At 49.6% G+C, this 16,480-nt stretch overlaps 1 protein-coding gene across 1 annotated transcript in view; it reads left to right on the top strand.

The window, feature by feature from the left end:
• Positions 1-16,083, top strand: part of LOC130127618 (arf-GAP with dual PH domain-containing protein 1) — a 43,340-nt gene extending 27,257 nt beyond the window's left edge. Inside the window, exons 4-11 of the mRNA XM_056297304.1 lie at positions 3,182-3,264; positions 6,894-7,006; positions 7,368-7,514; positions 9,150-9,233; positions 12,995-13,057; positions 13,251-13,322; positions 13,577-13,805; positions 15,961-16,083. Of these exons, the coding sequence (XP_056153279.1) occupies positions 3,182-3,264; positions 6,894-7,006; positions 7,368-7,514; positions 9,150-9,233; positions 12,995-13,057; positions 13,251-13,322; positions 13,577-13,805; positions 15,961-15,989 (820 nt within the window). The 3' untranslated portion in view covers positions 15,990-16,083. The remainder of the gene's footprint in view (positions 1-3,181; positions 3,265-6,893; positions 7,007-7,367; positions 7,515-9,149; positions 9,234-12,994; positions 13,058-13,250; positions 13,323-13,576; positions 13,806-15,960) is intronic.
• The last annotated feature ends 397 nt before the right edge of the window (positions 16,084-16,480 follow it).

Here is a 16,480-nt window from a genome sequence, read left to right as displayed (position 1 = left end):
ATGCCAAAAAAAAATCTTTAAGAGAGAGAGAGAGGGAGAGAGAGGGATGTTGAGGGGGAGTAATGCTGAACGTTGATGTAAGAGGCAGAGATTCACAGCAGGCTCCTTGGATGAGCCGTATTTGTCCATCCATCTGTCTACCTGTCTGGCTGTCCGTTCAGTCTGTCCCTCTGCCCTCCTCCGTCTCAGCCAAGACATGTTGTTCGCTCAAACACGGCGACCAGAGAGGGAAATAAGCAGAGATGGAAAGCAGCAGAAGGGAAGACGGAAGAAAGACAAACATAAAATAGATGAGTCCTCCTCGGTGTTTGTGCAGGCTGAGACGAGGAGACAGTTTGAACAGATTTGATTGGTTGCCCTCAATGTAACCCCGCTAGTGAAGAGTTGGACCGTGTTTTCTGTGCCCATTTTCATTTTCGACTGATTTACTTTTCGCCTTGGGTCAAAAAGAAATAGTTTCATCGCTGAATAAGTAAGAAGTGGGGGGCAGAAACACAGAAGGAGGGTCGGTGGGGGGGGGGCACAGGGGAGAGGGGAGCGATGGAGAGGGCAAGAGAAAGATATAGAAAAGAGAGAGAGAGAGATTGTTGGCATGGAGATGTGCTGACTGTTGCTGCTCACGCCTCCACAAGCTGAAGGGCAAGAAGACCGTGCAAGATGGAGATTGCCTCCTTTATTTTAGCATTGAGTCATCGGGGCGCTGCAGAATCCGACTCCGTTCTGGTGTATTTGATGAAGAGATAAGTGCCCTGCTTTCTGGCCAGCACGCGCCCTTCGTAGAATGTGCCAGTAAGTGACTGATCAGTTGATTAGGAATCAGGAAGAGTTCATTGTCATTTCTGTCACTTACACAGAAGCAACGAAATTTCGTTTCACCCAGCCGACAGCGGTGCAACACAAAAGATCAAAAGATCAAAATACATATCCAAAATGTCCCAAAACACTACACACTAAAAACAGAGAAAACAAAGCAACAACAACAACAAAAAAATAAACAAAAAAAACAACACACAGTTAACAACACAGTCCATTCAGTGCAACACAGTCCAAAAATCCCACTGTCCAGAGATCGAAAGCCAGCCAGGATGACTGTAGGAACTGCCCGTCTGCATGGGCTAGCAGTTAGCTTAGCCTGCCCCTATCAGACCGCCATCGGTGCTTCCTCTCCGGGCGCAGCTCCAGGCAGGGCCGTGGGCCTTGGGCCCACTGGACGCAGCAGACCAGGCTGCCTCAGCCGATCCAACGCCAGCTTGTAACAAGTCAGAAATACACCGACTGTGTTTTGGGCCAGTATTTGTGTTGTAGTACCATACTTGGTCACCGGGCGGCGCTCGGTGCATATACTGTGACTCGTCACTGCAACAGTGTATCAGTCTACAACATGCACGTTGAAAGATCATAGTGCCGTCGCAACCAGTCATTGTATGGTGGCAAGTACAGGCAATTAAAGTGACACAAGTGCGAAATCCTGCAACTGACTTCGTCGGAATGACTCTGTGCTAAGCTAACCCTGGTGCAGCCTAGCTAATACTACCGTAACCGGTTATTTTCTTGACCGGTGCGGGATTCGATACGAGGTGTACTGTACCACAGGGCGACATCACTAACCGCTCGGCCAAAGGGCCAGACCCGTTAGCTAGGGGGCTAACGTGTCTTATTAGTAGTTTACACTATGCTAACGCAGCTAACACGTAACCAGCCACCTAGACACCTTCGACGCACCTCCTCCTCCGCGCTCCACGGACAAAAACCCCGCACAGTCGACGCTGGGCGAGGCCGCCGCCAGACCGCCTCGGCGCTTCCTCCCCGGGCGCGGCTCCGAGCAGGGCCGGGGTCCCTGGGCCTACAGGACGCAGCAGACCAAAGCTCTCTCAGCCCATCCGACGCCAGCTCTCCCAGACATTTAAAATAAATATAAATCGAAGATCAAAATAAAAACTTCACACGATGACACGAACTTAGACGTAGGCATGGACAGAGACACTGGGTGAAGCCGCTGCAGACGTGTGTTCACGCCGCCATCTTCCCACCGCTAGCTAGCTAGCTAGCGCCGCTCACTGCGCGCGTATGAATGTGCAAACCAGGGAGTAACTTTTGCTACTTGTTGTGTACTGTCGTGATTTGTTCACTCCTGTGTCCATAATGAAAAATATTGTGCAGTGCTTTGCAAGAGGCTACTGTAGCTAACGGGGGAAAGCTAACTGTCTGTATTGTTTCCGGGTTAGCTAATCGGGGGAAAGCTAACTGTCTTTTTTGTTTCCGGTTTAGCTAACGGGGGAAAGCTAACTGTCTATTGTTTCCAGGTTGGCTACCGGGGGAAAGCTAACTGTCTATTGTTTCCGGGTTAGCTACCGGGGGAAAGCTATTTGTCTGTATTGTTTCCGGGTTAGCTACAGGGGAAACGTTATCTGTCTGTATTGTTTCCGGGTTAGCTAACGGGGGAAGGCTAACTGTCTGCATTGTTTCCAGGTTAGCTAACGGGGGAAAGCTAACTGTCGGTATTGTTTCCAGGTTAGCTAACGGGGGAAAGCTAACTGTCTTTTTTGTTTCTGGTTTAGCTAACGGGGGAAAGCTAACTGTCTATTGTTTCCAGGTTGGCTACCGGGGGAAAGCTAACTATCTGTATTGTTTCCGGGTTAGCTACCGGGGGAAAGTTATCTGTCTGTATTGTTTCCGGGTTAGCTAACAGGGGAAAGTTAACTGTCTGCATTGTTTCCAGGTTAGCTAACGGGGGAAAGCTAACTGTCTGTATTGTTTCTAGGTTAGCTAACGGGGGAAAGTTAACTGTCTGTATTGTTTCCGGGTTAGCTACCGGGGGAAAGCTATCTGTCTGTATTGTTTCCGGGTTAGCTACCGGGGGAAAGCTATCTGTCTGTATTGTTTCCGGGTTAGCTAACGGGGGAAAGTTAACTGTCTGCATTGTTTCCAGGTTAGCTAACGGGGGAGAGCTAACTGTCTGTATTGTTTCTAGGTTAGCTAACGGGGGAAAGTTAACTGTCTGTATTGTTTCCGGGTTAGCTACCGGGGGAAAGCTATCTGTCTGTATTGTTTCCGGGTTAGCTAACGGGGGAAAGTTAACTGTCTGCATTGTTTCCAGGTTAGCTAACGGGGTAAAGCTAACTATCTGTATTGTTTCTAGGTTAGCTAAGGGGGGAAAGCTAACTGTCTGTATTGTTTCCAGGTTACTGAGGGAGCAGTGGATCAAGGCCAGGTACGAGAGGAACGAGTTTGAGTTCATCGAAAAACAGGAGCCATATTCTGCAGGTGAGAGCGTACACACACACACACACACACACACACACACACACACACACACACACACACACACACAAAGCGTCACTCGTGCACAGAGAGATGCATGTGAACACACAATCTTACAGAAGCACTCGGACCACATGTCTGAACGCACAAAGCCATGCAACCCAAAATCAGAGATGAAAGGACAAAGATACACTCATAGGTGAAGACGAGAACAAACCCACTACTCTCACAAGATGAAGAGTTGTTTGTCAGGAAGCCAGAGAAGATGACTCATCTGTCATCTTGTGGGCAATTCATTGTTTAGCTAAGCAGAACCTTGAAAACTCCCTGCACAAACACTTCCCAACGTTCCAACACCAAGGAGGAACTTGGTTACTCTCAAACATTAATTCCTGGCTTTGAAGCATCCCTTTTCAAGCCCTTTCCTCCTCCTCCTCCTCCTCCTCCTGCTCCTCCTCCCCTGTGTTTTGTTTAAATGCTTGTCAGGCTGAAGTGCAGTCATTACATCAGATATTGCAGTGTCACTGTCAATGTCACACAATGCTGTATAGTATAGTTACCAATCAGTTGTGTGTGTGTGTGTGTGTGTGTGTGTGTGTGTGTGTGTGTGTGTGTGTGTGCGCATTTCATCTTAACTCTAAAGCACTCTCCCAGTGGACATGGAGATCTGCTATTGGCTTGCAATGACCTCATGTGTTTACAATAAACTGAACCTTGGCAGAGGTGGTGCATTTGCGCGTGCACACACGCACACACACGCACACACACACACACACACACACACACACACACACACACACACACACACACACACACACACATTGAAAGGTTCAGTTGACGTGGCTTTATAGCAAAGTGTAAGATTTGGTGTGTCTCTTAAAACCCGTTGGGCATGACAGTCTGTGGCTCTCTGCCTCTGTTAGCTGCCATTCTTGTGGGATGACATTACCGTAAAGCGAGAAGCATCATCTTGTCAGGCATATGGCCGTGACTGTAACCCTGCCTCCTCTCCTCGTGCGTGCTTGCGGCCATGCATGCGTGTGTGTGTGTTGGAGCGTTTTGACCGTTGGAAGAAACCTGGCCTCAACGGCGGTCAGTGTCAGCATTGATCCGGTATGCAGAGGAGGGGGGGGGGTTATCAGAGGAGGTGGGGGGTCCGGCAGAGAGGGCTATTGATTGGTGAGGTAATGCAAGCGTAGGTGGATGCTTCATGTCAAGATGCAAGAGACAAAGAGAGAGAGAGAGAGAGAGCGTATGAGAGAGCTTAAAGTGGGAGAGGGATAAAAGGAAGGGGGGGAAAAGACTGAGACGAAGAGAAATGGAGAGTGACAGAGTGATAGAGAAAGTGTGGGAGAAATGGAGCCAAGGATGGAGAGACGCACGGAGAAACAGAGGGAGAGAAAGGAAAGGTAGAGAGAGAGAGAGAGAGAGAGAGAGAGAGAGAGAGAGAGAGAGAGAGAGAGAGAGAGAGAGAGAGAGAGTGCAGTTCACACACACACACACAGGAGAGATGTCAGGACCGGTTATCCAGATGCAGATACGGTGAAGGGGAAATGGATGGAGGCAGAGAGAGAGGTTTACCTCTCTAAAGTGGCGCGTCATTTTGATGCCCATATTTGAGATTTAGGATCTATCACAGGAGATTTATCATCCGCCGTAGGTCAGCTCTGTGGAAAGGTGCACAGGGGCGCATTTTTGGACTGTTTTGTTCCATCGATTGCGTATGTTTATTAATCTGTTGGCGGTGAGTCTTGGTGGGATTTGAAGCTGCTGTAATTCAGGGGTGCACAACACACCCACCCACCCACCCACCCACACACACACACACACATGTCATCGTCCCTGTTGATCATTTATAGAGGAGGAGGAGGAGGAGGAGGAGTGGGAAGAGGAAACCTGAGGGTTGAGTGGGAAGGAATAAGGAACAAGTGTCCGGGAATGGGCGAGGTGGAATGGAAGAGAGGAGAGAAAAGAGTATCATGTAACGGAGGTAGAAAATGAAGCCGGGGGAGAGACAGAGAGGGATTGGGGGGGGGGGGGTAGAGAGAGAGCGAAAGAGAGAGAGCGGGGGAAAAAAGAGAAAGGGGGAGAGAGTGAGAAAGAGAGGGGGGAGAGAGAAAAAAGAACTACAGAGCGAGAGAAAAAAGAGAGAGAAGGAAAGAAAGAGAGCGAGAGAAAAAAAGAGTAAGAAAGAGAGCGAGAGACAAAGTGAGAGAGGGAGAGAGAGAGAGAAAGAGAGCGAGAGACAAAGTGAGAGAGAGAGAGAGAGAGAGACAGAAAGAAAGTGTCAGTGAGTTGAGATGGAAATGAGGGATGGGATGCAAGGAAAAGAGTGTGTCAAGCAGCAGAGGCAGAGTGAAAGACTTGAATAGGCAGCAATAAAGGGAGGAGGTCCTCGAGTGTGTGCGTGCGTGTGTGTGTGTGTGTGTGTGTGTGTGTGTGTGTGTGTGTGTGTGTGTGTGTGTGTGTGTATTCGCCTGCATGCCTGAGAGTGTGAATCCGGCTGGCATTGCATCAGTCATTCCACCCCAGCCAGGGCGGCACAGTCGCAGCCCGCCTCTCTTTTTAGGAGGAAAATTCATCTCTTCAAGAATGACTTCAACCCCTCTGAAAGAGCATCCACTGAAAGACTAACACGACTGTTTGTTGTTTGCTTTTTTTGGTCTTTCTGTTTTATTTAGATAGGACAGTATGGGGGAGGGGGGGGTTGCAGAATACTAAATGGGCTCTAAGGCCGCATCCAAACACAGGGCGTTGCTGTTAGGTCAGAGAACACGGTGCAGGAAATGCTGTGTGGTTGAGCTGCCAGGATGACCCTAAACCCAATTAAAAGGTGAATTATTAATCTTGCGGTCTACCCTGGCTCGTAATCTCGGCCGAGCGGGCGGGCGTGAAGCTGGACGTTTGCATCTTATCGCGATCGGTCGAGATTAACAGTGTTAGCTTATCACCTGATAACCCGCCCGTGTGTGCTCGGGCGGTCTTCTCCCGTCCAAGCAACAGAAATAGATCTGGACGTGAGAGCGAAGGATGGAAATAGAAGCTATAGATGAATAGTGGAAGAGGGGAGGAGAGCTCTTCTGGCTGGACTTGTCACAGAAATAGACTGAAAAAGAGAAGACGTAACAGGGTATAAATAGAACGGCATATCATTAACATAGAAAGGGATGTAGTGTGTCTTTGGCACAGAGAGGACAATCTGTGTGTGTGTGTGTGTGTGTGTGTTGTGTTTCGTTTCATTTCGTATAAACCCTCTTCGCTCTCTTCTCTGTCCAACTGTCTGTCTGTCTCTGTCTCTCTCTCTCTCCACTATCTCTCTCTCCTCCCCTCGTTGTTCTTCTTACTGTCATTGCATCTTCCAGTGTTTCCTCCTTTTCACACTCAAGAGGGTTTCAAGTAGCTTTACCGCCACATCATCCCACTCTGTACAGCCTCTCCATCAGTGCTGCAGTTTTCTCCCCCTCTCCCCCTCTCCCCCTCTTCCCGTGTAGTGTTTTGACCTCTCTCTCTCTCTCTCTCTCTCTCTCTCTCTCTCTCTCTCTCTCTCTCTCTCTCTCTCTCTCTCTCTCTCTCTCTCTCTCTCGCTTTCGCTCTTGCTCCCCCCCTTATTTTATTCCTCTGTCCCCGCCCAGGGTACCGGGAGGGGTTTCTATGGAAACGGGGGCGAGACAACGGCCAGTTCCTGAGCCGAAAGTTCATCCTGTCGGAGAGAGAGGGGGCGCTCAAGTACTTCAACAAGCAAGACGTAAGCAGGACAGCACAGACCCGCCGCGTTGTTTATCCACAGACGGGTTCAGTCGGTTCAGACACAGAACGTACCCGGGCCTGTCTGTGTATGGGGCAGAAATAAAGATGTATTCATCAGAACAGGCCGACGATTCGCTGAATTCTCTAATGTCTGTGTTCACTTGATGTTACACTTTGATAAGGGTTAGGGTTAGGGTTAGCTCATGTGTTTCCTGTCGGCGACCCTGCGAGTCTTCCAAGAGTCTACAAATGTTGGGGTTTAATCGGTTAATGAAACGGATTGGGGATTGGGATTTGTATTCTGATCCGGTGGTTAAATTTGACCGTCCCCTCGCTGTCTTGCTGCCTCCCTCGCCAAGGCCAGGGAACCCAAAGCGATGATGAAAATCGAGACGCTCAACGCCACGTTCCAGCCGGCCAAGATTGGCAACCCCTGCGGCCTGCAGATCACCTACCTGAAGGACAACAGCACGAGAAACATCTTCGTCTACCACGGCGACGCCAAGGTACGCAACACACAACGCGGCATCCACACTGACATCTGCGCACACTGGCGTTCCCGTATATGGGGGACTCTTTTAAGTGTTTTCTGTTGGTTCACCTCACGTTGACCCTCATGTGGCCCCTTCTGGAGTGAGGACCGGCAAAGTGTCCCTGTTTTCAGGCGGATGGAAATTTGGATCCTTGTGAGGACCTTTCGGCCGTCATGAGACCGGCAGTACCAGAGCCAACACGGACACACATGCCACACGGTGGCACGTTTGCTGTGTGTCTCTGCTCTCCAGCTTTACTTTCCTTCATACCGCCCTCAAAGAGAATAACCTCAAGGAAACAAGCAGAAGAGAAAATACCCACACTCCCTTGCTTCAGTCGTTCTCTCTCTCTCGCTTTCTCTCTCTCCCTACACCCACACCCGCATTAACACACACACACACTTTCACCGCTACCACACACAGAGAAACGCCATCTGGATGTCACCTGATCTATGCCGTCCAATCAGATTTAAGCTAAATCCTCCGCACCCTAATCTGCTTGATGGACCAGCCAATTTTTTTTACTGATGGGGTACAAATGCCCGTGTGTGAGTGTGTGTCGTGCATGGCTCTATGTACTAGTAGATATTGGTATGAGTGGTTGTGTATCCTTCTACGTCTCTCTCTCTCTCTCTCTCTCTCTCTCTCTCTCTCTCTCTCTCTCTCTCTCTCTCTCTCTCTCTCTCTCTCTCTCTCGCTCTGAGGGGATTTTAGTGCTGAGCACACAAATCATCACTTATGACGCCACTGCTGCTCCTCCGGGCTTTAAAGGAAAATGAGAGTCAAAGGGTCAAGAGGAAAAAAAAGAGGGTGACCCCCACCCACTAGGGAGGGATAAAGGGAAACCATAGTCAATCAACCGAGAACTAGTGAGACAGAGGAATACATTCAGTCAAGGCTGGGGTAGAGACTCGGAGAGGGGTCCTGGCCTTAACCAGCATCACAGGAGGAGAGACACAGCGGGCTCCCAGAAACAGAACCAGAGACCACTGCCCCCTCTGCTGGGCAGATGATGTCACTGCGAGCCATAATAGAGGGAGTTCACCGGGTTCATTCCGTGTCCTCATCCTCCCAGGGTGTATCGACGGCACTGCAGTATTCACCAAGCTTTTAACCCCCTAATAGCTGCAGTGAGCCCCTGAAACCCTGGGCTGGTGCTGTCTTGGTCAATGCCACAGTCGAGGCGAAGGATTACGTGAAGGGCTCCACGGTTCTGCAGAGCGATGTGCATGATGCATGCAGCCTTTTCCACTCTTGCTTTAAAACCATTCTTTTTTTTTGCTTTATTCTTTTTTCCTCAGGTGTTGTTCATGTGTTTTATTTATTGCTTATATTTTTATCTAGCTGGTGATATGTTTTTTTTTGCCATAATAATAGATGATAATAATGATGATAATGATGATAATAATAGTAAGGATGATGTGATTCTCATGATACAGTGACTTCTCTTTCAGTATAGCAACGGTGTTTACGCTTTGCAGGTAGATGTACCGTAAATCGAGGTCACGTCCATTCAAGATCCAAAATGCGTTCAATCTGAAGTTATTCCTTTTGCCTTCTGACAGGAAATGAAATCACAGCACCTTTTCTTTTGCCCTTTCCCCACAGGAAATGGTTGACTGGTTCAATGCTATCAGGGCAGCCAGGTTCCACTACCTCCAAGTTGCCTTCCCGGGAGCAAGTGACGAGGAGGTGAGGATGTCATCTTTTAACCCTCTGAGGAGGCAGAATCGGACACTTGGCGTCGTGCGTTCTGCGGTTTCTGCCCTGTCATTCTGTTGGGGCCATTATCAATTTACACGTGTTTGACGTTTTCAAGCCGCTTTGGGGTGGATTGCTTTTCGGGATCTTGATTGATATTGCCCCCCACACTTTCAAGCCCATCAAGTTACATTAAAGTTGCAAAACCGCATCCGTCTTGCTGTCAGCCAGACACTCGGAGGTGATTTCATCAATAAGTGATGCAGGATTCGTTAATAAGTGATGCAATTGTCACACTTGGGAAGGAATGTGTCTTTTACTACAATAGGGATGAAATAGACTAGCAAACTGAATGAATCAGGCACCAGACCGTGTGAGTTGGGTGTCAGAAAGACCGCATCCTGGGTCCTCACCATCACTAACCATCACAGGTTCGACTCAGGGAAAGCAAATGTGTTTATTGTCCATTATCCTCCATCGTCACCGTCGTCTTTTCTTTGTGGTACGTCTGTTGTAAGGGTTCAACAGCCGTAGCTTCCCAAATTGATGCCTTTGTTGGTGGAGGCGGTATCAGTTATAAACAGATGATATTAACAGAAGATTGATGATAACAGCGACCATGTGACCGATCCTGCTATGTTTGTAGCGCGGTAATAGAGTTTGGAATCAGCAGGTGCCTCCCAAATCGATATTACAACAATATTTCAGTGCCGATTTGATACATACATGAATGAATGAATGAATGAGCGGCACGGTGGCGCAGTGGTTAGTGCGGTCACCTCACAGCAAGAAGGTCCTGGGTTTGAGCCCCGGGGTAGTCCAACCTTGGGGATCATCCCGGGTCGCCCTTTGTGTGGAGTTTGCATGTTCTCCCCGTGTCTGCGTGGGTTTCCTCGGGGGGCTCCGGTTTCCTCCCACAGTCCAAAGACATGTAGGTCAGATGAATCGGCCGTACTACATTGTCCCTAGGTATGAATGTGTGTGTGTGTGTGTGTGTGTTGGCCCGGTGATGACCTGGATGTCTCCCCGCCTGCCGCCCAATGACTGCTGGGATAGGTTCCAGCATCCCCGTGACCCTGAGAGCAGGATAAGCGGTTTGGATAATGGGTGGATGAACAGTGGCTATGTGTACTATTCACAGAGGATTGGGGAATAGATGTAAGAGTACATCTGTCACCATCTTACAATGCTGTGATTGAGCTATTCCCCGACCCTCTGTGAATAGTGCACATGGACACTGTAGCTCTAGTTAATGGTCACGGTAATTTGCATATGAAACCGATCGTTGGTTTGGGTCATTGGGCCACTGTGTTGTTTATAAGGGTGGGGATACCTGCAGTCAGTTGAGACGGAAGAGGACACTTGATGAAACGTATCTGTCAGTAAACGTTGTGTCCAGATGAACTGGTTCAACCTTCTGTGATTTCCTTACTGGATTATTGAGCATGCATCGAGACGTTGTGAATATCGTGATTCGATATTGCCATTATTTTAAAGCGCCATCCCCTCTAATCGACAGCAAAATGTGAAAACCGCCGTCCTCCGGAGAAAACGCTCTGCAGAATGCATTTGTTTTAGAAAAGCTTAAAACCCGAGTGTGCTTTCCTACGTAAACATGTAAACGCCTCACATCCTCGCATTTAGAGATGCGGAGATCATTGCGTCGAACCTCTCCCACGGCAGCTCTTTCGTTGTGATTCAGGAAAAATGCTGCGATATTGAAACCGTCACAACTTCGTATCGCAATTTTAGGCCGAATCGACCCCCGTCCCAACAGTGCACGTTAGTATCGGGAGTTGCATGACGGCCTGCCGGCTGGCGCTGCAGCAGGAAGGTTACTGGATTGCGTCTGAGGCCTTCTGTGTGTGTCTCCACCAGATGTCCTGGTTTCCTTTCACGGTCCAAAGACATGCACGTGAGGCGATTTGGACACTGTACTGAATGTGTGTGAGTGTGTGAAGCCGGGGGGGGGGGGGGGGCTTGCGATGAACTGCCAACCTGTCCGGGATGTCTGCCTTCAGCACCCCCCCCCCCAAATTAATGATGTGGTGTCTGATGGTGGTGTTGGTGCCATATGCACACACAAGCACACACACACAAACTGGCCCCCAGCCCAAACCCACTACTGGCCAGACAGCACACACGCTGAAAAGAGCTCAGCATGTTCAAACACACTAGCTCATATCACGCTTCGTACGAACACGTCACACACCTAATCCATGTCACGCCCTTCCCAACCCGAATCATCTCGAAGGCGCGGTCGGCGCTGTGCATCATCTCTGTGGCCGGATGCCCTCCACGGCCCCCTTCGATCTCCCGCCGTGTTTCTGGGTGTGTCTGTAATCACAATGCAGAGAGTCAGACAGACCCGTTTCCCCTCAGACGGAGGTCTTCCTCAGAGGCCTCGGACCTCTGCTGGGTGGAGGAGGCGTCTGTGAGGAGAGTGAACAGAACAGACACCATGGACCACTTGAAAGTCTACCCATTTTCACACCAAAGCACACCCGGCCAAGCGAGTGGGGGTGGATTTCAGACTGTCAGCTTTGGGAAGTAGGAAAAAAAAAATGTTTGGCGCTCTTCAGTCCGACCTTGTGAAGGAAGGAGCTTTCTCGAGGTGTTTGATGCTACGCCCCGCTTCAGCCAGGATTTCATCTGAAGTCTGCAACACGCCTTGAGCACGTTCACACACTCATCCCTCACATCCAACAGGGGAGCATGCCTAACCATTATCCTTCCCTTTATATTTGTGATGATCAGGATGAGCAACGTAAAATCTAAATTGATTTCCCAGTGTACAAATGTGCAGCGGGTGCAATGCAAAGGATGCATTGTAGGGCAAATTGGACCCATCAGCCATGTCAGGCTAAAGCTCCTTTTGCTTGATTGAAAATAAAATCTAGCAAGAGTCACTTTTTTTGACTGCTCATATGCTAACGTGTTTGACAAATAATACAATTTTTTCTTTTTCTTTTTTATCCCCCCCCCCCCCTTTTCTCCCCAATTGTACCCGGCCAATTACCCCACTCTTCCGAGCCGTCCCGGTCGCTGCTCCACCCCCTCTGCCGATCCGGAGAGGGCTGCAAACTACCACATGCCTCCTCCCATACACGTGGAGTCGCCAGCCGCTTCTTTTCACCTGACAGTGAGGAGTTTCGCCAGGGGGACGTAGCACGGGGGAGGGTCACACTATTTCCTCCCAGTCCCCCCTGAACAGGCACCCCAGCCGACCAGAGGAAGCGCTAGTGCAGTGACCAGGACACATACCTAAATCCGGCTTCCCACCCACAGACACATCCAATTGTGTCTGTAGGGACGCCCGACCAAGCCGGAGGTAACGCGGGGATTCGAACCGGCGATCCCCGTGTTGGTAGGCAACGGAATAGACCACTGCACCACCCAGACACCCCATCAAATAATACGATTTGCTCTGATTTACTGACTCGTTTCCCCCTCTAAAATCCCCTTTGCAGGGGGGGATTTTAAAGTTAGGAGCTGCCTGTGTCTGGTGAAACGTAATCCTTGTTATTCTTGAACGTTGCGATGCGTGTTGCAGAAAAACAGAAATACCAGCGTCGATATTTTTGTCCACGATGGTTCGGCCCTGATGATAATAATCCCAATGTCCTCTCCAGTAGCCACTGACAGGTTGCTGGTTTAAGATGGTAAAGTACACGGGCTAGTGCTTGTGGGATTTGGGTCTTCGTACCAGTGTCTAATCCGCACCTGACCGGCTCCCGCCCCTCTCTCTCTAGCTGGTGCCCAAACTGACCCGCAACTTCATGAAGGAGGGCTTTATGGAGAAGACGGGGCCCAAGGTCGGTGCTTTTTTTTTTTCCCCCTACATTCATCAGACACTACCAACACAATGAAAAGGAGATCAGGGCTTAAGAAATGTAATTCAGTCCTTGATTTTCAGCGTCACAGTAACACGACCCAAACGCTAACGCCACCAGTTGTCTCAGTCGTCAAACTGGCGGCTGTAACTCGGCTCTTCTCTCTTCTCCCCAGCACACGGAGGGCTTTAAGAAGAGGTGGTTTACTATGGACGACAGGAGACTGATGTATTTTAAAGACCCTCTGGTGAGAGACTCCCACTTTGACTCATGTGGTTTGCTTACAGGTCGTTCTTAATGGAAACGAGCAAGTCAGATGATATTTTGAAAAGAGCGCCATCTATGATCACATATGTATCTGCGTCGTTCTCTATTTTTTTCTTTACCTCATTCTTCTAAATCTATTTTCTTTGCCACCTCTCTCACCTTCATATATGTATGTCTCTCTCTCTCTCTCTCTCTCTCTCTCTCTCTCTCTCTCCCTCTTTCTGCCCCCCCCAGGATGCCTATGCCAGGGGTGAGGTGTTCATTGGCAGCAAGGAGAACAGTTATACTGTGCTCTCCGGCCTGCCCCCGTCCACCCAAGGCTACCATTGGAACCATGGCATCACCATAGTAACACCAGACAGGAAGTTCCTGTTTGCCTGCGAAACCGAGGCCGAGCAACGGGATTGGATCGCAGCCTTCCAGAGGGTCATCAACCGACCAATGAGACCACAGGAATATGCAGGTACAGGAAACGGCCCTCACTCTTAAGACACTACTAGCCCAAGTTCTCTACGAGGTTGGTCCTGGATGTGTTTCCGTTACAGACGGAGCTAACGGGGCTGAGTTCATTGCCGTGTTTTAGCTACGACGACTGACTTCAGCTGTCCACCATTGCTACCGCTACTCACTGGCTAATTATAAAAACACTGTCTAGCACTTGATTGTCGTCATTGAACTAAAGACTTGATTATGTAAATTAACCAAATGTTTTCTGACCACTGAAAATTTTTGTCATTTACTGAATTGTAGAAGTGCTGATGGACGATAAGTCCAAATGCCATCTGTCGTCTTGATGTAATCAACAAAAGACTTCATTTTTGTTGGCTTTTTGAGAAGACACACTGGAGCGAAGCAAATATATCAGCCGATGGAATGTATGCAAATGAGAAGCGAATAGGGCGGCGCCGTGGCGCAGTGGTTAGCGCGGTCGCCTCACAGCAAGCAGGTCCTGGGTTCGAGCCCCGGGGTAGTCCAACCTTGGTGGGTCGTCCCGGGTCGTCCTCTGTGTGGAGTTTGCATGTTCTCCCCATGTCTGCGTGGGTTTCCTCCCACAGTCCAGAGACATGTAGGTCAGGTGACTCGGCCGTACTAAATTGTCCCTAGATGTGAATGTGTGTGTGTGTGTGGGCCCTGTGATGGCCTGGCGGCCTGTCCAGGGTGTCTCCCCCGCCTGCGGCCCAGTGCCTGCTGGGCTAGGCTCCAGCATCCCCGTGACCCTGAGAGCAGGATAAGCGGTTTGGAGAACGAGTGAATGGATGGAGAAGCGAATATTGACAGGCAGCGACCAATCGAATCGTTTTATGTGGCCTAGCAACGTCTGTAACTGTATTAATGGGATTTTTTAAACTTTTAACATTTTTGTCCCCCGCGGCCTTGGTAGGGTCTGATGTGGTATCGGCATCGAGCATTGTAATCCACACCTACACAAGTGCAACCCAAACTATAGTATCAGTGAACTCTAAAACAGTCTGGACGGGTGAAAACAGACTGTGGCAGAATGTTCACGGCCCCATCCGTCACCGGGCCAGCTCAGGATTAATTGTAACTTCAGCTCGTTCGGTTGATGCTTTATTTCTTCCGTTACTTGCGCCAGCCTCTGTTGACATGCGATGGACCAACCGTGACAGAGCAGATGTCAAACCAGGCCCGAACCTTCCAGCCGATTCCCGCAACCCAGCAGGCTGTAGGGATGGAAACGAATGGGGCAGAGGGATTTTCCTGGCGTGCCAGGTCACGACTCCACAGGGGACAAGCTGTTTTGGTATAAAAGTGACCTGCGAATGTCGTGTGTTTATTGAAACTGCAATACAGCCGAATATTTTACGTTTGTATTGACAAAATAAAGAAATGGCTGCACAAAAGACGTGAATGTTGAACACGTATATACGGAAAGTGAGGAAAATAGATGTTTGACGGAAAACAAGAGATCGCGATTATGAGGTTGGGCGATTTCTTTTTCTCGTCGAATTATGACCATTTTCAACCGTCAAGCACCCACAAATAACGCACACAAAAAAAGTCAGAAATAACCTGAAAAGACCAACACGGGGATCGCCAGTTCGAATCCCTGTGTTACCTCCGGCTTGGTCGGGCATCCGTACGGACACAATTGTTCCATGTCTGCGGGTGGGAAGCCGGATGTGGGTATGTGTCCTGGTCGCTGCACTAGCGCCTCCTCTTGGGGTGCCTGTTCGGTGGGGAGGGGGAACAGTGTGATCCTCCCACGCGCTGCGTCCCCCTGGCGAAACTCCTCACTGTCGGGTGAAAAGAAGCTGCTGGCGACTCCGCATGTATCGGAGGAGGCATGTGGTAGTCTGCAGCCCTCCCCGGATCGGCAGAGGGGGTGGAGCAGCGACCGGGACGGCTCAGAAGAGTGGGGTAATTAATTGGCCAAGTACAATTGGAAGAAAAGGGGGGGGGGTACAGTGAGGTGTGTTCTCCTGAGCCGGAGGAAAGCCTGCTGGAGCCGGTTTATAGGATTTAATATAGTAGTTATCTCCCTGTTGGAGCATAACTGACATGCTTATTGTGTTGTATGATGAAGTGCATTGGCGTGGCGGTCGTCAGGGTGTCCGCTGCCGTCCTCGTAACCCGTCTTCATTCCCTTGTCTTCGCAGTGGAGGCCCATTTTAAACACAAGCCTTAAGGACCGGGGCTTTGCTGATCCTCAACTCATCTGGACTGACCCAGTCTCATTCAGATCAGAAAGAACTGTGCGATCAGACACCGCTGGAGATCGGAGGGAGGGAGGGGGGGGTAAGCGAGACAAGATAAAATAATCAAAAGAAGAAACGAACAAGGGGGCAAGGATCTACCTGTACCGTGCTGAGGTTTCAACTGAAACTCTAACGGCATGTTGGAGATTGGAGGCCAGAGGTCCGATGATGTCACAGCCGTCAGCCCCTCCCCTTCAGCCCTGTGCAATTCATCATTCGCCACACCCCACCATCCCTCATCCACAAGGGTTGTGTGTTTGTTTTTTGTTTTGTCTTTCGTCTGGGAAATGATTCATCCTACGGTTCCTGTAATCTAGTGTAATTATGTAATCTAGCTTTATTTCACTGTGTGCTTAACGGAGGCGACGCATACTTAATTTATTGAATGTACAGTTTTGATGACTGGCTTATCATGTATGGA

The sequence above is a fragment of the Lampris incognitus genome, chromosome 17 (genome assembly GCF_029633865.1).
Source record: "Lampris incognitus isolate fLamInc1 chromosome 17, fLamInc1.hap2, whole genome shotgun sequence".
In the NCBI taxonomy this organism is placed as follows: domain Eukaryota; kingdom Metazoa; phylum Chordata; class Actinopteri; order Lampriformes; family Lampridae; genus Lampris; species Lampris incognitus.
Note: the sequence above shows the minus strand (reverse complement) of the source record. Positions and strands in the feature narration are given on the sequence as shown.